This window comes from Gasterosteus aculeatus, chromosome 20 (assembly GCF_964276395.1).
Source record: "Gasterosteus aculeatus chromosome 20, fGasAcu3.hap1.1, whole genome shotgun sequence".
NCBI classification, from domain to species: Eukaryota; Metazoa; Chordata; class Actinopteri; order Perciformes; family Gasterosteidae; genus Gasterosteus; species Gasterosteus aculeatus.
The window spans coordinates 695,856-719,740 of NC_135707.1; the positions used below are offsets into that span (position 1 = coordinate 695,856).

At 44.2% G+C, this 23,885-nt stretch overlaps 1 protein-coding gene across 1 annotated transcript; it reads left to right on the forward strand.

The window, feature by feature from the left end:
* The first annotated feature begins 707 nt into the window (after nucleotides 1–707).
* On the forward strand, nucleotides 708–22,437 carry LOC120810535 (copine-4). Its single transcript, XM_040165138.2, has 16 exons — nucleotides 708–835; nucleotides 3,163–3,335; nucleotides 5,404–5,574; nucleotides 6,912–6,983; nucleotides 8,230–8,304; nucleotides 10,083–10,166; nucleotides 10,631–10,720; nucleotides 11,180–11,278; nucleotides 12,715–12,801; nucleotides 14,240–14,299; nucleotides 15,108–15,241; nucleotides 16,011–16,065; nucleotides 16,246–16,297; nucleotides 16,872–17,005; nucleotides 17,089–17,325; nucleotides 19,628–22,437. The coding sequence occupies exons 2-16, from the start codon at nucleotides 3,165–3,167 to the stop codon at nucleotides 19,757–19,759; spliced, it is 1,653 nt and encodes a 550-aa protein (XP_040021072.2). The 5' UTR covers nucleotides 708–835; nucleotides 3,163–3,164; the 3' UTR covers nucleotides 19,760–22,437.
* The last annotated feature ends 1,448 nt before the right edge of the window (nucleotides 22,438–23,885 follow it).

Genomic DNA, 23,885 nt, shown 5'->3' on the forward strand with positions numbered 1-23,885 from the left:
TGACCCCTAATTGCTCCCTGGGCAAAATGTGAGATGTCATGGGTTATAATTATAAATGTAATGTAAGTCGCTTCGGATAAAAGCATCAGCTAAATGACCTGTGATGTAAAGTGAGGGCCGACACCATCGCAAGTTGCTTTATGCTTTTATTTTGAAAGACGATATCTTCTAGTTTGTTGGTATTACCTTTATAATTAATATATATATATATATATATATATATATATATATATATATATATATATATATATATATATATATATATATATTTATATATATTCATTATAATCCTACTTGGATTGTAATTGTTTTCTGAATAATTAAGTAAAGTTTTTGAAACATTTTAGTATAGTGAACATGTTATAACTGTATTTCATTTTAAAAGTGTGTTTTGATTATTATTTATTATAATCATCATCGTTATTATTACTGTACAAACTCTTTCTGGCCCAAACTGTTCTTCCCTAATAATTTTCCTTATTAGTCTCTTAATGTCATATAAACTTACCAAATGTGAATATCGTCCGGTCTTCTTCAGGTGGGAAACCGTATTTTAAACAGAAGTATTGATCAGGGGATTGATCTCCTTCACCGATCCGTGCTGCCAGTGAGTGGCCAGCAGGAGGCACTGCAGCTCTCTCTCCTCCTCCCCCTCCTCCTCCTCCTCTTGGGAGAGGCTTCCCCTCCATGAAGCAGAGGCTTCTGCAGGCTGTAAAGGCTCTCCAGCAGCCGGAGGAGGAGGAGGAGGAGGATGAAGGAGCTGTGAGGAGCTGATCTTAGATCAGATCAGCAAACTTTCTGATGCGTTTTCTCACTCTGGAGCTTCTTCTTTAAGGTAAAAGACCCAAATTAAGATGTTTCTGATATTTCATCATGATTTCAGCATCTCACGCTGATATTAATCTTTTTCATTCATGATCACTTTTTTCATCTCGACTGCTGCTTTGTGATCTAATATCACGTCGTGATCTTCATGAACATTCGTGCAAGTGTTGTTTTCTAATTATTTCAGACCGAGTTGTTGCCGATGTGATTCAGGATTCATCTGTTTTTATTCTTCTTCGATAATCTAAAAGCATCTTGTCTTTGAGTGGATTAAAGGAGACAAACCTCATCATTCATTCATTCATTCAGTCATTCATTCATTCATTCATTCATTCATTCATTCATTTTGTTGTTCATTCATTCATTAGTCTATTATTTAATTATTAAATGTATTTATTAATTAATTCATAAAAATATTTGTTTATACATTCGATTATTTGTTCATTCATTCATTCCTCCAGGTATTAATTCATTTATTCATAATTTGTTATTATTAATCTTGTCATTAATTTATTCATTTTTCATTCATTTTTGTTGATTCATTCATTCAGTTTTCCTGCTAAGATCAGCTGATATTCAAGATCTGTTGACTGACATCATAATAATATTATAATAATACATATGTAGTGTGTAGTTACAGTGTGTCGTTATAGTGTGTAGTTACAGTGTGTAGTTACAGTGTGTAGTTACAGTGTGTCGTTATAGTGTGTAGTTATAGTGTGTAGTTACAGTCTGTAGTTACAGTGTGTAGTTGCAGTGTGTAGTTATAGTGTGTAGTTATAGTGTGTAGTTACAGTGTGTAGTTACAGTGTGTCGTTATAGTGTGTAGTTATAGTGTGTAGTTGTAGTGTGTAGTTATAGTGTGTAGTTACAGTGTGTCGTTACAGTGTGTCGTTACAGTGTGTAGTTACAGTGTGTAGTTATAGTGTGTAGTTACAGTGTGTAGTTATAGTGTGTAGTTACAGTGTGTCGTTACAGTGTGTCGTTACAGTGTGTCGTTACAGTGTGTCGTTACAGTGTGTAGTTACAGTGTGTAGTTATAGTGTGTAGTTACAGTGTGTAGTTATAGTGTGTAGTTACAGTGTGTAGTTACAGTGTGTAGTTATAGTGTGTAGTTACAGTGTGTAGTTATAGTCTGTAGTTACAGTGTGTAGTTGCAGTGTGTAGTTATAGTGTGTAGTTACAGTGTGTCGTTACAGTGTGTAGTTACAGTGTGTAGTTATAGTGTGTAGTTACAGTGTGTAGTTATAGTGTGTAGTTACAGTGTGTAGTTGCAGTGTGTAGTTACAGTGTGTAGTTACAGTGTGTAGTTACAGTGTGTAGTTATAGTGTGTAGTTACAGTGTGTAGTTATAGTGTGTAGTTACAGTGTGTCGTTACAGTGTGTCGTTACAGTGTGTAGTTACAGTGTGTAGTTATAGTGTGTAGTTACAGTGTGTAGTTATAGTGTGTAGTTACAGTGTGTCGTTACAGTGTGTCGTTACAGTGTGTCGTTACAGTGTGTAGTTATAGTGTGTAGTTACAGTGTGTAGTTATAGTGTGTAGTTACAGTGTGTAGTTATAGTGTGTAGTTACAGTGTGTAGTTATAGTGTGTAGTTATAGTCTGTAGTTACAGTGTGTAGTTGCAGTGTGTAGTTATAGTGTGTAGTTACAGTGTGTAGTTATAGTGTGTAGTTACAGTGTGTAGTTTTTAGTGTGTCGTTACAGTGTGTAGTTATAGTGTGTAGTTACAGTGTGTAGTTATAGTGTGTAGTTACAGTGTGTCGTTACAGTGTGTCGTTACAGTGTGTAGTTACAGTGTGTAGTTATAGTGTGTAGTTACAGTGTGTAGTTATAGTGTGTAGTTACAGTGTGTAGTTATAGTGTGTAGTTACAGTGTGTAGTTATAGTGTGTAGTTACAGTGTGTCGTTACAGTGTGTAGTTATAGTGTGTAGTTACAGTGTGTAGTTATAGTGTGTTGTTGCAGTGTGTAGTTATAGTGTGTAGTTATAGTGTGTCGTTACAGTGTGTAGTTATAGTGTGTAGTTATAGTGTGTCGTTACAGTGTGTAGTTACAGTGTGTAGTTATAGTGTGTAGTTACAGTGTGTAGTTATAGTGTGTAGTTATAGTCTGTAGTTATAGTGTGTAGTTATAGTGTGTAGTTATAGTGTGTAGTTACAGTGTGTAGTTATAGTGTGTAGTTACAGTGTGTAGTTGCAGTGTGTAGTTACAGTGTGTAGTTATAGTGTGTAGTTACAGTGTGTAGTTGCAGTGTGTAGTTACAGTGTGTAGTTATAGTGTGTCGTTGCAGTCTGTAGTGTCATGGTGTCACCATGACTTCCTGTCCCGCCCCCAGCCATGAGTGACATCTACGAGTCAGCGGCCAGCTCTCTGGGCCTGTTCGACGGCTGCTGCCTGACGAAGGTGGAGCTGAGGCTCACCTGCAAGGGCATCTCGGACCGGGACGCCCTGTCCAAGCCCGACCCCTGCTTCGTCCTCAAGATGAAGTCCCACGGCCAGTGGATGGAGGTAGGTCGCCACGGCAACCGAGAGAGAAATATATATATATATATATATAGAGAAATACTCTCTTTAGACGGCTTATTATGCTGTTTGAGAACATCTAATAACATCTTGAAAATACTCCAATTAAGATCATTTATTTTGCCGCTGGCCGATGTTTTCATGGTTCAATGTCTTCAGAAGAAAATGGAGTCGCCTTCGTCCCTCAGAAGGGGTCAAAGTGTGTGTGTGTGTGTGTGTGTGTGTGTGTTTGTCTGTCTGAAGCAGTCAGACCTGCTTTCTGTTGCCCCACTTTGTTGCTTCAGTGTATTTTTAGAGATGTAGATGAAGCTTCTTCTCCTTCTTAGTGAATCTAAGCAGGGGACGCTTTAGGGCGGGACTACACGCTGATTGACAGGTCTCATAGAGCATATGTACATAGAGATACATGTATATATATAGTACAGTGCATACTTTTACTGTGATGAGATATGTAGGGTACTATAGTTACTCTAAGGGAATATTTACCGTGTGTTAGTAGTACCTTTACTGTGATACAGTATTTTTATAGTGTGGTATTTTGTATTTTATCTGTGACAGTAGTATATTTACTAGTACTAGAAGTACTTTGACTGGTCTTTGAAGTAGTCAGACATCGATCATCATGATGTCGTTATCACTGGTAGCCGTTGGCGTTTACAACATTGTAAAATGTTCCAGGTATTTTTTGGATTGAAGCAGATAAGTTATAATTAATTAAACATGTTCTGTCCTCTCAGAATAAATATGAGGGTATACATATGTCTGCTTTGAGACTTTTTTTGAGCTGATTCACACAAAACCTTTAACTAACCAATTAAAGCAGCGTTAACGAAGCGTTGCAGAGGAGCTCCAGCCTGAGCCACCATCTGTCCCATAGAAGGACAGGAGGCGTCCTCGGCGTGGGACCGCTGTCTCACAGCGCCCTCATTTGTGACCCGAGAATTGGATTAATTTTAGCTTTTCACCGCCTGTGAATAAGAACTGAACGTGGTCATCATCCTCGTGGATTAAAGCTGTTGTCATCTTGTTTCTGTCCACAAGTTAACAGGAAGTGACCTTATATGGACTGAGGAGCACTTTGAGACTCTAGTTGGGTCTGAAAATCGCTAGCCTGCATCCTTGTAGCCTGCATCCTTGTAGCCTGCATATTTGTAGCCTGCATCCTTGTAGCCTGCCTCCTTGTAGCCTGTATCCATGTAGACTGCATCCTTGTAGCCTGCATCTTTGTAGCCTGCATCCTTGTAGCCTGCGTCCTTGTAGCCTGGGGGTCGCAGCGTCCTGAAGGATGCAGCCGAGCGACTATGGGACACGGCCTCTGGTAGAGACCTGTCAATCAGCCTGTAGCCCCGCCCTAAAGCGTCCCCTGCTTTATGGTCTGTTTGACTCTAAATAAACCATCATTCACTAAATGAACATCATGTTGTGTTGAAGAAGACTTGAAACTAGAGACTGAGACATAAACTCATGTTTACAATGTTTACTGAGGGAATAAATCCAGAGAGAAGTAGAGTCATTTCCTCATAGACGTCTATGGGAGCAGAGGAGTCGCCCCCTGCTGGTCACTACAGAGAAGTAGAGTCATTTCCTCATAGACGTCTATGGGAGCAGAGGAGTCGCCCCCTGCTGGTCACTACAGAGAAGTAGAGTCATTTCCTCATAGACGTCTATGGGAGCAGAGGAGTCGCCCCCTGCTGGTCACTACAGAGAAGTAGAGTCATTTCCTCATAGACGTCTATGGGAGCAGAGGAGTCGCCCCCTGCTGGTCACTACAGAGAAGTAGAGTCATTTCCTCATAGACGTCTATGGGAGCAGAGGAGTCGCCCCCTGCTGGTCACTACAGAGAAGTAGAGTCATTTCCTCATAGACGTCTATGGGAGCAGAGGAGTCGCCCCCTGCTGGTCACTACAGAGAAGTAGAGTCATTTCCTCATAGACGTCTATGGGAGCAGAGGAGTCGCCCCCTGCTGGTCACTACACAGAATGCAGCTTTAACTGTCCTCTTGCTCTTCCTTTTGTCTTCTGGGAGTGTAAACATTTCACTGTATCTCCTGCAGGTGGACCGGACGGAGGTGATCCGCAGCAGCGTGAACCCCACCTACTCCAAGGTCTTCACGCTGGACTTTTACTTCGAGGAGGTGCAGCGGCTGCGCCTGGAGCTCTACGACATCAACGGCGGCCTGAAGGAGGCCGACTTCCTGGGCTCGGTGGAGTGCACGCTGGGCCAGGTGAGTCACCAGCCACCTCCCCCGATCGGCTCCGTGGACGTAACCACGGCAACCGGACACCCCGTGAAAAGAGGTCTGTCAGAGGAGTGTGTGTGTGTGTGTGTGTGTGTGTGTTAGAGGTAAACATCAGGAAGCTGTCAATCATTGAACAAAACTCCACAAACTGTAGCCGAGAAATGCTGAAAAAAACCCTCCTTTTAATTTAATCTGTTGCCTGAAAAGTCTGATGTCAGATCAGTCTCAATAAGAGCAAATGCACACAGAAGGATTTACAAACACACGTCAATGCACATCAATAAATCACAAACTATATTTATATCTGTAGAATCACTTGTTTGCGCATCGCTTCACAGTCGTGTGTTGGTTTTGTCGTCGTCTGACGTGAGCAGATCCACAAATCTGTAGCCAATCAGATGCAACGGGGGCGGAGTCAGCAAACAATGGCGTCTGCTAGCAAGGACGCTCCGCTTCAAGTGCAAAGCCCAGTTATGCTTCTGCGTCTTCAGAGAGACCCAAGGACACACCAGAGCCCCTTGGACGGATCAGACTGAAGAGCTTTTAAATATGAGCGCTTGTACAAGCCGTCACTGGCGGACTATGAGGACGCCGGACGGCCTCTGATTCATGGAGGGAGATCTCCACAAACGAGGGGAACAAAGTCGTGGAGGAAAATACGGGACAAATGTGTCCTTGATGAAGAGCAGCAGTGTGGATGCACGGGGCAATAAAGCCTATGATCGATAAATAAAGCAACCAGCGACTTCCACACACAAAGACGTGACTCTCCAGGTCGTCTTCAACAGAACACGTGACTCCACCTGTTGTTCTGGAGGTGAATCGCTCTGCAACACACGCAGGACTTTACAACCAGGAAGTGAAACCAGCGCGTGAAGACGCAGAAACACACAGCGGCCTTCAGTGAAACACGATGAAAAGAAAACATTATAAAATTATTATCATTAATGTAAAGAACGCGGCACACTCGCCCTCTAAATATAACCTGACCTCCGTGAAGGATTCATCGAGATATCTGCTTGTTGCATCTCTTCCAAAAGGATTAATCCAAGTACTGATAACCAGCCTGCTGGAGGAACACCTTAACATCACAACCCTCATGGATACGCTGCTCCTCCTCCTCCTCCTCCTCCTCCTCCTCCCCGTCTACCAGCTCAGTCTCAGCTCGTGGGCCCAGAGGAGGAGAAGAGGCTCCCATAGACGCTGCTGCTCCTCCTGAGAGTCTTCTTTCATAGAATGAAACATTCAAGGTTGTGACCAGAACAGACATTTGTATGAACCTGTGTGTGTGTGTGTGTGTGTGTGTGTGTGTGTGTGTGCAGATCATCTCTCAGAGGAAACTGTGCAAAGCTCTGCTCAGACCAGGAGGCACTGTGGGGAAAACCATCATCACGGTGAGCTTCAGCGTGTCGCCGTAATGCTTCTTCCTCACTCGGCTCCACATGTTGAGATCTGTCAGAGTAGGAAACCAGTGAGGATCCTCACACTTCTCCTCTCCTTCTGCTCAGCAAGTCGTGTTTCTGCCTCTCGTGCAGACAGGAAGTCGGATGTTTGGGACTCTGATGCTCCTTTAATCCAACGCAGTTCAGGAGATTTTTACTTTGAAAGAATTTCCAAGCAGGAAGCAGCAGATCAGAGCTTGTCTTCCTTTTAAATTCTAGATATAGTAGTATATTCTATTACATCACATGTCATCTGACACTTTTATCCAAAGCGACTTACAATAAGAACATTTCAACCATGAGGACACAAAGTCAGAAGAACAAGAAACAAGAAAGTGTGATTTCATTAAATAAGCCAGTTTACATCTCGCTGTAGAGACGTTTTCTATTCTTTCCTTCCGTCCTTCCAAAGAACTAACTTGTTTCTTTCTTTTTTCCTTCTCACATCCTTTGTTTCCTCCGTCCTTGTTTCCTCCTTCCTCACGCCTACTTCTCTTTCCTTCCCTCTTTCTTCTTTAGTGTTTTCCTTTTTATAAATATATATACGGTATATATATATATATATTTATCTTCTTATATTCATACGACCTTCCTTTGTTTCTGCGTCTCCTCTGCTGCTCACTTCATTCCTACTTCCTCTTTCTAATAGTCCTTTGTTCCTTTCCTCTGTCCTTCACTTCTACTTCCTCCTTCCCTTCTATCTCTCACTACTTTTATTTCTTTCCACTATCTTCTTCTCTTTTCCTTTTCCTGTTTCCATTGATAACTGAGATTAGAGTGAGGAACACTTCACATTCATTTTTCTTCTCCCTTTACTACCATTTTTCCTTCGACTTCTTTTTTATTATTCCATCATCTTTCATTACCTGCCTTCTTTTATTTTTCTCACTCATTTCAGTTTCTCGCTCTCTTCCTTTCCTTGTATTATATTTTATTTCCTGCCTCTTTGTTCCTTACATTTGGTTCTGCATATTTCCTTCCTTCCTTCCTCCTCGTCTTTCTGGGCTCATGAGGAGTGAAGACACGTCTCCTCCACATTATTCTCTTTTATGTGGCGCATCATCTGTACGGCAGCAGACAAAAGGACAAAAAGGACACTGAATCTTCTGTTTCTGTTTCGTTGCATTTCATTTGTTCTAAGTTGACTTTTATTAATAAAATCAAAGCGTCTAATGGGACATTTTTCTGGTGTCCACAGATCTCAGCCGAGGAGCTGACGGGCAACGACGACTACATCGAGCTGTCCTTCAGCGCCAGGAAGCTGGACGACAAGGTCTCACCTCCTGTCTCTGTCTCTCTGTGGTCCAACTGTGTCTCTCTGTGGTCCAACTGTGTCTCTCTGTAGTCCGACTGTGTCTCTGTGGTCCAACTGTGTCTCTGTAGTCCAACTGTGTCTCTCTGTGGTCCAACTGTGTCTCTCTGTAGTCCAACTGTGTCTCTGTAGTCCAACTGTGTCTCTCTGTGGTCCAACTGTGTCTCTCTGTAGTCCAACTGTGTCTCTATAGTCCAACTGTGTCTCTCTGTGGTCCAGCTTTATTTGTCATTTATTTGTCGTATTTATTTCGTCACATTACGTGTCGTATGTTACAGCTGATCACAATCATTCAACCCTCATTGTCCGTTTATTGGCAAAATATACAATTTCTCAGCAGTTTGCAATAAACAAATGACAGAAGAATAGTAAGTAGTTCAATGGAACTGGACAAGAGTCTCAGATGATTTAACCCCTTCATGATGAACATCTCCAGTACCTCAGTGGAGCAGCAGACGTGATGCAGCTTCTCACAGCGTTCCTGAGGAATCGTAGCCGAAGGCCTCCAGTTCACGAACATTCTTGGGTGTGCGTTTTGAGATCACCTTCTCCAAAGCCCACCAGAGATTTCCAAAACCTCATCTCTTCTTCTGGAACCTTGGTGGACTTCAGGAATCAGGAAACATTTATCGCCATAATATGTCACATACGAGGAATCGGACTTGGCGGTTGGTGCGTGACAGCAGACAGTACGACAATAGACGACAAGACAACAGTGCACAAGGAATAAAATAAAACATAATGCTATGGGTTAGTTTAAAATAAATGAATAAAAGTTAGAGTAAAAAATATTTAAAAATTAAAAAAATAAAGTGCACCAGCGAACAGAAAGTGACGTGTGGGATGTCAGAGTCAGTGCCGTCGGGAAGAAACTGGAGGTCTTAGTCCTGATGGACCTCAGCCTCCTGCCAGATGGAAGGAGCACAAACTTGTACTTTGACTCTGCGTACAAGTCTTTGTCCCCGCTCCTGAATGCCTGGTCCTTCTGCAGACGTAGTGTTCTGAGTTCCGCTGTGAACCAGGTTTGTCGTTGTTGAAGATCTGCAGATCCACAGGCCCCAAAAGTTCCACTTTGCTTTCATTCTTCCACAGAAGACACTTCCCAAACTGTGGCAGCTTGTCTATCTGGTTTTCAGCACATTGGGGCGACTTTTCTTGTGCTGGGTGAGTAGCGTTGTGCGTCGTGGGGACCGTTGAGTCATTTCAAAGGGGTCTAACGAAGAACTGAAGATGCTCGTCATGAAGGGCACAGTCAGTAAAAGTAGCATTTTGTGTTGAATTTGGATAAAAACCTTTGTAACTTGTTTACTTTCATTATTGAACAATTATACAATTTGCTAATAAGCCAAATATGAAACAGGGTGGAATCATTGTGATTACAACTGAAAGTGTTTCTCTGTAATTCTGTCTCTTTGTTGTTATTTTGTGTGTCTTTGTGGTGGTTTGTTGTGTCTTTGTGGTGGTTTGTAAACCTCACCATAGAAGACTATGTGCTCTGTGACAAGTCAAACATTGTGGTCAAACTTCTCCTTCTCCTCCAGCGAGACGCTCAGGTGTCAATGGATAAACCAACAAACACAATTCAAATGATTTTAAATGTTGTTGCTACTTTTACTGTTATTAAATGTTATGTGTTTCTGTACAATCTGCCTGCGCGGTTCATGCTAACGCTCAATAGTCCTAAATGAGCTGATGAACACGTTAAATGGGTCCATGTGTGTCCTTGTTTGTGATTGCAGGACTTCTTCAGTAAGTCCGACCCGTTCCTGGAGATCTACCGGCTGAACGACGACGCCACGATGCAGCTCGTCTACCGGACCGAGGTACCACGCTACACGCTACACACTACACACGCTACACACTACACACGCTACACACACGCTGGACACCCTACACACGGCACACACACCACACACGGCACGCTGTCACAGCTCAACACCTCGTTATCCGACCCGGCTGATTAGATGAATGCAGTCCTTTCAGAACAACAGGGGAGAACTGGATGAAGATGATGAAATACCTACTCAGGTTTAGTGAAGGATCATGAATAACGTTTGTCTGATTTCAGGTTTTGGACTTGCAGCTTCATATTTTTGGAATGTTTCTCTCCGATCGCTTGTTCTGATCTCCGAGGGGTTTCTATGTGTTTTTCCATCTTCTGTCACACAGAAACTTCTCTTTTGTTCCGCCTCAGCAAACATCTAAGACCCGGCGGGCTTGATTGTGATCCCTGTAAACGTAGTGAAGTCATTTTTTACCAACCTGTCGTCTCGTCTGTGTATCTCAGACGGTGATGAATAATCTGAACCCGGTGTGGAAAACCTTCAAAGTGTCTCTCAACTCGCTCTGCAGCGGAGACCACGAACGCAAGCTGCAGGTACAAACACTTAGAACAGGACCTCAAACAGAAGGTGAGCAGGACACTAATGATGGTGGAGGGTTGGAGGTGGATAGGAGTCTGTTGAGGTTCTGACTGGATGACCAAACGTTAAAGCTGCATTCTCTGTAGTGACCAGCAGGGGGCGACTCCTCTGGCTAGTTGACCGAGCTTAATATCATCTACCAAATTTATTGTGAAAAGATTTTCTTGAAGATAAAGACGTGACGAGTGTAACATATAATTATAATAACTGAATTAGCTGAATATCCACAAACAGAAACAGATTTGTCTTCCGTAAAATCACATTAACTTCCTCCAAAGAGAGAACTTGTTTCACGTTTGTTGATCTTCACCAACAACAACAGATGTTGGATTAGAAACATTTGGTCAATGTGTCTGAAAGATGATTCCATATTATGAGTGTGTCCCACAGATGATGTCTCTTTGTCCACTCAGTGCACCGTCTGGGACTGGGACTCCAACGGGAAGCACGACTACATCGGGGAGTTCGAAGCCACGTTCAACGAGATGAGAGGAGCCATCGATGGACGACAGGTAGGAGACCGTGAATTACATCTCATTCACATTCAGCCAGTCATTGACTTCTTTAACTGCCACCTCACAATGAGATTAGATGTATGTGAGATGAAGAGATACAATGAGATGATATATGATGAGATGAAATACGATGAGATGAGATAAGATGAAGAGATACAATGAGATGATATATGATGAGATGAAATACGATGAGATGAGATAAGATGAGACGAAGAGATACAATGAGATGATATATGATGAGATGAGATAAAATACGATGAGATGAAATACGATGAGATGAAGAGATACAATGAGATGATATATGATGAGATGAGATGAAATACGTTGAGATGAAATACGATGAGATGAAGAGATACAATGAGAGGATATATGATATGATGAGATGAAATACGATGAGATGAGATACTATGTGAGATGAAGAGATATGATGAGATACAATGAGATGTGATGAGATGACATACAATGAGATGACGAGGAGCCATCGATGGACAACAGGTAGGAGACCGTGACTAACATTCCATTCAAAGGTCCTGCAGCTCCAGATTGCATAGAAGAGCCAAACAGCAGCAGGACCTCCCTGAACACCGCCCACCTGTTCAGCTCAAGCCGACAGACGGCGGAGCTGCTGAGCCGCTAATTAAAGCTGCTCCTTGAGCGGCGTTTTTTACAGCACATTGTCATCTTTGTTCTAACGATGACGTCGCTCGGCTGAGAACGCGCTGTCTTGTTAGCGATCCTGTGACGATCTGATGGCACGGCGCCATCGAGGCGTTGTGCGACTGGGTTCAGCGAGTTATTGATGGTCTCACCCTCTCGCCGTGTCCACACATGGACAGACTGGCCGTGTGACCAGAGGACTGCGACTGTGAATAAGGATGTTTTCATTCCTGTCAACACACCTCATGTTAGACTCAACACCTTGTCATTCCTCCGCAGTGTGCGTTAAAGGTGTCGACACCACAGAGACACAAAGACAAGCCAGTGCTCCTCCGTCTTCAGGGGAAGGTCCTTGAAAGTTTCCTGATGGAGCTCGTTGGGAGCTCAGAGGCCTCATCTCACTTCATCCTTTTGGGCCTATGAGTTACACTCAGAGCACTAGTGGGGGGGGGGTCTGCATAAAGAGAGAGGGGTTAGAAGACTGTCAACACAAACAAACACAGATGCACTGGTGGATCAGGAAGAAGCCACAAGATGGACTTTTCATGGCTGAATTTGCATTTTTCTGATCAGCTTCACCTGACAAACGGATCAGAGATAAGCTGCCGGACGCTTTTATTTTGAAAGCACCTGAGACGTCAGTTTCCTGTTGTCAACGTCAACCAGCTGTTTGTCACATGCAGATTCTCTGTGTCTGTTTGTGTCTGCAAACATGGATCCAACCCTGTTATTATCACAGTATCACTGTAATGATCAGAGTCGCTGTGTGTTTCCAGGTGCAGTGGCCGTGTCTCAATCCCAAGTACACAGTCAAAAAGAAGAACTACAAGAACTCTGGGATCGTCATTCTCAACCAGTGCAAGGTGACTTCACACCAGACACTCGCCGTGTGTTCAAGCAACCCTGGGAAACACGATACTCGATAGCTGGTTTTGGCTCATGAACGCGTCGGTTACGTTCGTAACAAAGCAAACGTCCACCAAGGCGAAGAACGATGATTTAATGATGATGTCATAACTCTCGATGCAGTGAAAACAGTCCAGTAGTTTTTTCCTCAGAATCCTGCTCACAAACCCAAACGCTGTATGAGATGAAGAAAGATGAAACAGGCGGCAAAGATACCGGACGAAATTTGTTTGATAAGTTAACCACGTAAATCTGTTTTCATGAAATGTGAAGGTCCTCCGCCTAATTTCATTGTCTTATAATTCCATAACTAATTATTAATGATATTATTTGATTATTGTACAAAGGCAAGTTATGGCGTACTGGAGAGAGAAGTGGCTTCATTGAACGGTCATTTAGTACAACTAGCTGATGGATTTCTTATTGTTGATGAACAAACAGCAGCACGCTGAAGTAAACAGGAGGCATCATGTGAGTCGGGGGGCTTTCCAGCAGCCCGCCGCTCTTAAAGCGCTCAGCGGCGGCTTAAAGAAGCCGAGGCGCCGTCTCATTAGCACGCGACAGACGAGGAGGCGGCGTGCAGGAAAGAAGAGCGAAGGCGTTTAGGAGCTGGAGGACAGTGGAGACCAGAGACACAAGTTGTGTTCTAAACATGGAGAAACTGCAGACAGACAGAAGACATCTTGGATTGAAGAGTTAAAACCAAAAGTTGTGGTAAAAAGAACATCTCAGCTGACCCAACAGGCCACAGTGCCCTTTGACCCCCCACAGTGTAACTGTAGGACCATGGCCGCCTGCAGGTATTCATACAGATCAGTAGAGGTGTGCAGGTTGGTGGGCTGCTGTAACGCGGATGTCTCTCAGTCAAGTATTATTCATTCATTCATTCCAGTTGGTTACATTACAATCATAGCTGTACATTTGTATTATTCTGTTGATTACAGTGGTTTTACAATATTCTCATTACTTTATTGATACATAGTTCCAGAATCATGGCTGTATTCTGGTGACACTAAATGCGTTTTATTCATTTATGAACCGGGTCGTCAGTTTATTTCTAACACGCCACATTAACCACCATCACAGTTCGTTCTTTAGTGGGAGTGTCAAACACAATAAAACGCATTTTAGAACAAAGTAAAGAAACAGCAAAAAATCAAGACTCAAAACAAAAATAAAAACTATCAAATTAATCAGCGACGGGACTCAAATGAGCCGTAATCCCTGAAGTAGAGACGGAGGCGGAGCGACATCATCGTCACATTCTCATCTTTCCAACAGTCTTTGAACACACGTATGTGATGAACGACATGTTTCACGTTGTACAATAAATGAGTGAATCTGATCAACAACAGTCAGCTGATGAGAAGTAAATATGCAACGTTCTGTCTGCAGATCATCAAGATGCACTCGTTCCTGGACTACATCATGGGGGGCTGTCAGATCCAGTTCACAGTGAGCGCACACACACACACACACACACACGCACACTGACACACACACACACACACACACACACGCACACTGTCACACACACACACACACACAAACAGACACACACACACACACACACGCACACACACACGCACACTGACACACACACACACACACACACACACACACACGCACACACACGCACACACACACGCACACACACTGACACACACACACACACACACAAACAGACACACACACACACACACACAGACACACACACAGGTCGTCTTCCTGTCAAGAGAAGAAGAAGAACAAATGAGACTGGTATTAATTTCTGATGTCTCCATGGAAACGGTAACCACGGTGACGGGAGCAGCAGCCTCACTGTCCCAGTTTACAGCTGGCGGCTCTCGCTGGGATCCGACCAGTTTAACCAGTGCGACGCTGCAGCTCGGCACACAAGGCTGGAAGTTTATGTCGATAATCATTGATAACTTGAGGCTTTTCCCTAAAAACGTTTCCCCCCGTTGACGTCCATCGATAAAGACATCAAGTATTGTTAAAGTGAAGCTTTTTCTTTTATTAGTTTGTAAAAATGAGAATCCAGAGGTTTATTCTTCGTCCCTTCATGCTGAAACAAGGCGGGGGGCGTTTTCCACATTTGGACTGATGAGGTCGTAGAGACCTGTCAATCAGCGAGTAGCCCCGCCCTAAAGCATCAACTGCTGACATCATATTCACTCGAACCTCCATCTCGTGTACGAGGCCGGCCTTGGAGCTGGCAGACGAGCTGACGCTGCGCTCTGATTGGTTGCCGTGTTTCCAGGTGGCCATTGACTTCACTGCGTCGAACGGAGATCCTCGAAACAGCTGCTCGCTGCACTACATCCACCCGTACCAACCCAATGAGTACCTGAAGGCCCTGGTGGCCGTGGGGGAGATCTGCCAGGACTACGACAGGTGGGTCAGAGCGCAGCAGCCAATCACAGGAATGTATTCATTAAAGGCGCAGTACCCTCAAAACGACTGGAGTAACACATCCTCTCAGACTCCTATCGTCTCTTGTTTTGCTTTCATTGTTTTTTACGCTACGAAGGACTTTTAAAAACCTTCAGGCTTTACTTTGTGTCAAAGGATTTCTTGTTTCATGTGAGCAATAAACATAATGAAGCTCGTGAGACCATGTGAGACCAGCCAGCGTCATTACGTCCACCTTCCAAGAGGATCAGTGATCAGTGACATGAACCCAAGTCAACCGACTTCCCATAGATGTCTATGCCGCCTTAGGAGTTGCCCCCTGCTGGACATTATAGAGAATGCAGCAATGGGTTGAGATGAGTTAGTGATGCCACCATCTTCCCTGTGGCGGATGGATACGCTGCTGTTCGTCCAGAAGTAGTTCCCTGAAACCCCAAACTGGGTTCTTTACATTTCTCTGAGGGTCGATATTCGAACCCCCAGAACCCAGAACCAAACCCTTCAGGGAACGAGGCTCTTATCGCTGACGAGAGAACAACAAAAATGTAACGTTTGATTCAAGTGGGTCATAGTTTTTTTGGTCATCACCTGACCCGCCCACAGCCAATCAGAGGTCGTCTCCGGGCCGTGTGGTGAAGTATGAGCCATCTGAATGAGCTCGTTAACTCCTGCCGGCAGCCAATCACAAACCCTTGTTTCCATTTTCAACTTCTGACTCCATTGTTTTTTTTTTCTCTTTTTATTCTCGCAGTGACAAAATGTTTCCTGCGTTCGGCTTCGGCGCTCAGATCCCTCCTGACTACAAGGTAACGTGGCCGCTCAGCTCCCAGCATGCTCTCTGTCTCCAGGTGATTGGCAGCTGGCCTCTTCTTTCTCCTCCTCCGGCTTTTCCCATGATGCCATGCAGCGGTCACCTTGTGTCATAGTGATTATCTGCATGTCCAACGGATCAAACAGACTTCTTGCATCTCCTCCATCTCCTCCAGGTGTCCCATGACTTTGCAGTGAATTTTAACAAGGAAAACCCGGAGTGTGCAGGTAGGTTCTGTGAAGCTCCTCTCGCATCTCCACCATGAATCATCATCAGCTTTACCTTTATGATCGTTTCATTGACAAACTATTAACAATATCAACAACAAAAGTAGATCTAAAACTGCATTAACATTAAATATATATATAATGTAGTGCTTAGTGCTAACATTGGAAACATGGGGAGCTCTTAGCTTAGCTTAGCATAAAGCCCTGAATCAGGGGAAAACTGTTGGACTAAACCAATGAATGAATAGAGCAGCAATCCTTTACTTCCATTCTTTCACTATTGCATGACCAATAAATGATTCTTATCTTGTTGTGTTTATTGTATCTGCTCTTGATTCTCCACCCGGAGGATCAATTACGTATTATCTCATCTTAAGCTGAATACTGTGAAAGTTGCCTCCTGCTCCATGTTTGAGTTTCTGTGTGAGGGTGAAGGAACTTCACACTAAATCACATCACCTCTGCCGCCGGGCATCTGGGTCGCCTCTAACACGGACACGGTGCGCGTCGACAAATCGCGTCGACAAATCAAGCAAACCATCAGACGGTTTGGGTCGTCTGTCTCGTCCGTCAGGGATCCAGGGCGTGGTGGAGGCCTACCAGGCCTGCCTGCCCAAGCTGCAGCTTTACGGACCCACCAACATCGCTCCCATCATCCAGAAGGTCGCCAACTCTGCCTCACAGGAGCTCCACACCAAAGAAGCCATGGTGAGACAGAAAGAAGAACGTATGTACACGTGTGCTTCCCTGCTAAAGCTTGATAAGTCTGTTGTCACGTCCTCGTCCCGCAGCAATACTTCATCCTGTTGATCCTGACGGACGGCGTTATCACCGACATGGCAGACACGAGGGAGGCCATCGTTCAGGCCTCCCACCTCCCCATGTCCGTCATCATCGTGGGGATCGGTAACGCCGACTTCGGCGACATGCAGATGCTGGACGGAGACGATGGGATCCTGCGGTCGCCCAAAGGGGAACCTGTTTTCCGGGACATTGTCCAGTTCGTCCCCTTCCGCAACTTCAAACACGTGAGTCCGTCGTGACCTTTTCCACAGAGGAGTTCCACCAGGTGCCATTTTAGGTCCTTTACTGTTTCATTTCTTTGCTTTTTTCAGGCTGATTGTGTCATTTTTGCAATGGAACGTTCACTGAGGAGGCCGCTGTTCCATCACGTCTTTCTATTGGTCGATAACGTTACCTGCAAAACAAATAGCACAGAGTTTAAACACACACAGAAGGGAACGACTCGGCTACCACGCTGATTTCATGTCTTCAAGAGGGAAGAAGGAGAGAGGACTCATGTTACATTAGTGGGATATTGAGAAAAGCCTCTAAAATGAAAATACAAAAGGTTTATTTTTGGAATGAGAGGCCAGGAAGTGATTACCTTCAAAAGCTAAAAAAAAACAATCTACAAAACATACTTTTACTTTTTTAATTAAAATGAACTGCAGTTGACTCTGCTGTAGTCAACCACAACATCAACTCCTGTTTTTGTTTCAGGAAACCGGACTCCCTAAAATCTAATTCTCCATGTTGGCTTTGCTTTCCCACATGTATTTATAACCTCTTGTTTTGCCATGTAAATGAAGTAATTATAACAAACACATTTAGCTGCTCGCCGCCTCTAAACGCGGCGGCCAGATGGTGTGTTAATTTAAAATATGTCTTCCTGATATAAACTCATGCAGTGATTATTTCTATAACGTTGAGAGACCCCAGAATAAGTGTGGACATGATGATGAGCCCAGAAGAAGAGAGTCTTGAATCTGGATCAGAGCATATTGGAAGTTATTGAATAAATGAGTTTTTCCCATTTTATGAAGGGAGATGAGTGGGAGAGATATGGGGGGATCCGCCAAGCACTCCTAAGTGGGAAATAATGGATTTCTGCAGAATTCATTTTTGGTGTTTAGCAGACATCTGACGGTCACAGACTCCCGGCATGATTCATCTCCTCCACTCATTTTTACAGATTCTCCCTCCCAAGTGAAATCTGTGTGATTAAAGAGTGTTTTTATGTCTTTGGACTCAGAAATGAGGCAATTTCTCCTCCGACGAGCAGCAGAACCGGACTCTCGAGCCGCCGGTAGTCCGACTTGCCGACAGATAATCTGAACATTAGCTGCCGGCGCAAAAACCGAGACTCATTTGTGGGGAGAAGGGATAGTAAATGGACTCTGTTCCAGTCTGACCGCGTTAACACGTCATGTGATCATCCACTCACAGCGGTCACAGCTACAGGAGGATGTTGGCGTTTATGGGGTCGAGCCGCCGATCCTCTGATTGGAGGACGGCCGCGTTCTCCAACCACCTACAGCCGCCACAAGGGCCGCGGAGATATCAAGCTACCAGCCCGTTAGTTAATGTACCGCTTAGAAGACGTTTCACTCTACACACGTTATATACATGAAAAATAAGATTTTATCCTGCAGAATTTTTGTTTGGGGAAAATACGTATTCAGATTGCAGCGAATTTCAGCCTCGAGCTTCAAGAAGTGTTTCAGATCTGCTCCCGTTCTCGACCACCATCGCCAGCCAACGGCATGAAGCACCGAATGAAGGACGGCGTGTCCCAAGGCGGCGGAGCAGCCGCCGACCGCATGTGTTGGTCACGGAATGAGGCAAGCCGAGGGAAGCTAATGTTAGCGTTAGCATCTATTCCTCTTCCGTGCGATTTAAATGGTAAAATGCATATATTTGCATATATTTGGCATGCAGATTGTTTTTCTCTGGGAAGTCCGGATGTTCTTCTCCGGCCGCTCCTCGTGTTCCCAGATGTATAAACCCTTCCGTTGGGTTTGAGATCTCCTCCCAGTTGGTAAAATTCAGGAAAAACTTCCTCTGGGAATCCTGATCGGTCTGAGTCCGAACTAAACCAGTTTCAACCTCTTAGAGCCAAAACGTAATCTCTTTCTATCGGCGTCTTATTAGATCTAGGACTTGATCTCGGGGCTCGTGTTCGCTTAACGAGTTCCTCCTTCTCCTTTCTGAGGGATCCGCTCCGCCTCGGACCCCGAGCTGCCGACTCTCGTTCCTCGGCTGCAGGTTCTCAATATCCAGACACATAAAGCCGCCGTTGCTGTGGAAAATTAAATTCTATGTTTCTGCTTCTCAAACAGATGAGCCGCCTGTCCATAGTCGTACATCAAACCACATTCAAAACGGCTCCTAAAACTCATGTGTTCAAATCTGCTTCTAACAGTTGTTCTTTTGTTTTTCTTCTCTTACAGTTCTGTCATGTCTCCTGTTCTAAATGTAAAGTGCCATACAGATCAAATGTATATTACTATTACGTACGACTGGATTTACCTTTCGTTTCGTCCTCAGGCGTCTCCAGCGGCTCTGGCTAAGAGTGTGTTAGCGGAGGTTCCCAACCAGGTGGTTGACTACTACAACAGCAAAGGCATCAAGCCCAAAGTGCCGAGCCACTTCCAGTCTTCCAGGCCCTTCGGCCCCTGAGCGCCGCCGGCGCCACAGCACAAACCGAGGAACACGTCTACTGTCTTTAGTTGTTTGTTGATGCAGATGTTAAAAATGATACCGTTTGTTGACTGGGAAACCTCCAAAATCAGGACATCTGTCACATTAGCTTTGTAGCCAATTTACATAATTCTTATCTGTTATGAAGTAACTGCGTAAAAGTTTAACTCGTATTCAACTTTTAGTCCACTTAGCAACTAAACCGGCGGATTATTTTAGCTAACTTGTAGCCAGTAGGTTTGTCAGTTGAGCTAATTAAGCTGAGCAGCTTCTGTTAGCTGTTCTTTAGCGAGCATATGAGCAGTTAGCCAGCAGCCCCAGTAGCTCGCTAGCTCGCCCTGTAAGTAGCCACCACATCTGCAAACGAGGCAGAGGCTCACCAACAGATGCCTGAGGAGCTTTGTCTTGTCTTGTCCCATGTATGAGCGCCCGCGTTGGTCACGCCGGCCCTGATGACGCCGCGTTTTCATGGTGGAAAGTCACAAAATCCTAGAATGCAAATCAGGTTCATGCGCGCACGCAAATCAAACATTCACAAGCAAAAGTCTGCCTCGAGGGAGGAAAAGTCCTTGAAGTCCAAATCTGTGAAGCCTGCGAATATTTTATCTTATAATTTTGACTTTATATAATTTCTATTTTCCAAAAATATGAAAATATATAAATGTAAACATTGAATATTTGTTTTGACAACGTTTTATCTCATTTCGACTTTCTGTCCCGTTTCCTTAGTGCTGAAATGGGCTTCTTGTCACGAACGGGCAGGCAGAGGCGCAGTTCTGAAAACAAAAGGTAATTTTAATAAATCCCAAAACTCCAAAATCCCAAAACACCAGGAGGGAAAAACGCAGACACGGACCAGGAACTCACAGGCGAGACATTCACGAGCACGACCGCCATTCAGGTTTGACCATTCGATGACAATCGAATCGAGACGCACAAAGCTTAAATACACAGGGAGGTGCAGGTGATTGACACAGGTGGAAACAATCACAGGGGACGACAGGACAAGACAGGAAGTGAAGTTAACGCAGCGACACCAGAGGCATGAAACTACTGAACCCAAACGCAACACTTCTATTGTTGTGTGAGTGCATCACTCCAGCCAATCCAAAGACGGGGTTTGTGACCAATGAGATGTAGAGACCATGGTGACTGGTCCCGCCCCCTCAGCGTGGCAGACTTTTGCTCGTGAACTTGCGCGCCGCATGAACCTGAACCTGGATTTTGACAGTGATTTGCTGCCATAACAAACGGCAGACAGGATGACCAGCGGAAAAACGACGTATAAATCCCCCCTTGCTGGTGCGGTTTTATAGAAGTTTATCGATATTTTGCTAAATTTCGTAAGGTTTGTACGTGTGCAGTTTTTTGGATCTCTGCCACATGAACAAGCGAGCTGCTTCCCAGACGTCTGCATCTTCTACAGGGTTTTATCTCCAAGGCCGGGCAGATGCATGAACTGTTGTTTTGCATGCAAACCTCGGGGCTCCTCGGTCCGTTTCCCTGGTAGTGAAGGTAGTGAGTAATATGAGTAACGGTAACGTTTACATTGCATCTGACAAATGCTCCAAAGCATGTTCATGTGTGAGTAGATTTAAAAGCACATCCCAAGTAGCCTTGGGAGACTTTGAGATTATGGTGATAGATTTTATTGACTTTGTGCCACAACGCCTGCCCATCTCTCTTTTTGTCTTTGAATGTACTGCTATGGTTCACTACTTGTTTCCATTTTACAAGTAGTAGACTGGAGCTTTTTATGTGTATAACATTGTTTCCGTCTTTCAGTCTACATTTATTTTGTTTTTGAGTGAGAACAGGTACTGAAGTCAAAGACAAGCCAATTGGTTCCAGACCATCTGTTTTAATCATCAGATCTTTAGGAATCAGAACGAAGTCCAGTTGTATTTTCCCACCATCTTATTCTCGGGGGTCCCGAGGCGTACCCGGGGCAGATAGGATAATCTGGCTCTACTCCCCGGTCCCCTTCCGGTAGGTCTCCCTCCTGCCCCCTGTCAGAGATCGGTGACCTGGCGCATCTCGTGGAGGAGGGGGGGGGGCTGGCTCATTAGCATTTAAAGGAACAGGCCCTCATAACAGGTGAATCTGTGGGGAGGTGTTCTTGACAGGGTAAAAACGGGGCTGTTTGAAATGATTCTTGTGGTATTTTGACCAAAATAGGTTACAAACATTTCATTGAGACCCCAAGGAACCATATCAACTTGTGGAAAAATGGGCATAGGATGCGTCCTTTAAGACCTCAATTCCACATCTCATGACACCTCGATGACGACGGCATGTTTTATAAAAGCTATGAAATCTGATCCTGTACATTTTACTTAATGCGATAAACTACACATAATGCACATTATCAACCATATCACTCATAACTACAATACTGCAGGTAAGACTCCTAAAGGACTGTTTGTCTTTTCAGGAACCTTCTTTATATGTATTTTTCTTTTCTTAATAGTTGAATTATTTGTGGTCATTACAGAGAACAGAGGCGGCACTTTGCATGTATTGTGTGTTTGGTTAAACCAAGAGAAAAAGATGGAGGACAGGTGTTGGGACACATGCCTTATTGTTGTGTTGACATGCAGTATTGTGTGCAAAAGAATGAGCAACTGAACTCTAATAAAGTTTTTATGAGGAACCTCTGAGAGTTTTCAGTGTATTCTTAGCGGTCGGCTGGAAGCGTCGAGAAGAACAAAAAGGAGAATCGTCTTATCGTGGATGTTTGTTTAATGTGCTGCAGAGGAGTTAAAACCGCCTTACAAACCAGACCGTATGGTGGACATGCACTTATTGTAAGTCGCTTTGGATGAAGGGTTAAAGGTTAGCCCCGCCCACTCCAGTGTTCCGTTTACAGCAGATAGTTTTGCTTTTAAACCTGGTGTGAAGACTGCAGCGCAATCTGCAGGTCCCTGTTGCGTTACATGACATTACATGACATTACATCACATGACTTTACATGACATTACATCACATGACTTTACATGACATGTCGTTACGTTACATTACATTTAGCTGACACTTTTATCCAAAGCGACTTAGATAACTGACAGCTTCGCGCTTCAACGCCTGCCTGGAAAAAGGAACTAGATCAGCTTTTGGGCCAAAGACGGAAATATTCATGAACAAATAATTTCCAAACCCCTCGGAGCCTCCGATGAATGAGGATCGTTCATTTGTCGATAAATGGGGCATCTGCTGGGTCTAATTAGAACAGCTGTCGAATCCATCAATCCTAAAACCTCATTTTTATATGTTCGTGTTAATGGATTAACATAAAGGTTTTAACATGAGTTCTTTAGAACTCCTCCGTGAGTTTTTGGATCTTTTATTTTTAGCAACAGAACCAATTCACAACATTGTGAAACTAAGTCACTACGAGGAAAAGTCCTCATAGTTCTGCTTCCTTTTAGTACCGAGTAGTTACACAGTACAATTTACTATGTATGATGAAAGTATTCAAAGTAATACTTGTTCTAGAGTCAAATGCAGCAGTGTTTGGGAAGCCTGACGCAACACGGCAGCAAGAACCGGATGAGGGACCAAGTCCACCGAGTGCTTTGCTCGGTCCACCAGAAGGACAACGAGGGGCCGAAGGTAATTCAGCGCAGCAGCTTTCGTTATATCGCTCCAGTAGTTATTTTCCCCCTAAATTCAGATAAGAAACTGACAAATGTGAGGAACCCAACAAGCAGAACAGCTGATTGTCGGCTGTAGGGAGGCGGTGGATGTGGTCATGTGACCTCCTTTTGGGAACATTCGCCCTGTTGCTGCTGTACAAACACACTTGCCATCTTGATTTTGGGTTGTCACCAACTTAATTTTTCACCAAACCACACGGAGAATTACCACAGCCGCCGTGGTAGACCTGTCAATCACAAGGTAGCTCCGCCCTAAAGCTAAATATGTGATATGTGACCTCGAAGGAGGTCGACGTCTGGAAAGAACTTTGTTCTGGAACCAACGCAGCGTGGCAGCACGGGGAGTTAGCAGGCTAGCTTAGCAGGCTAGCTTAGCAGGCTAGCCGGCGGCTTCAGTGTGGTGAGATCACTGGGAACCGCTGCTATGATTCATGACTCGCGGGTTCAGACTC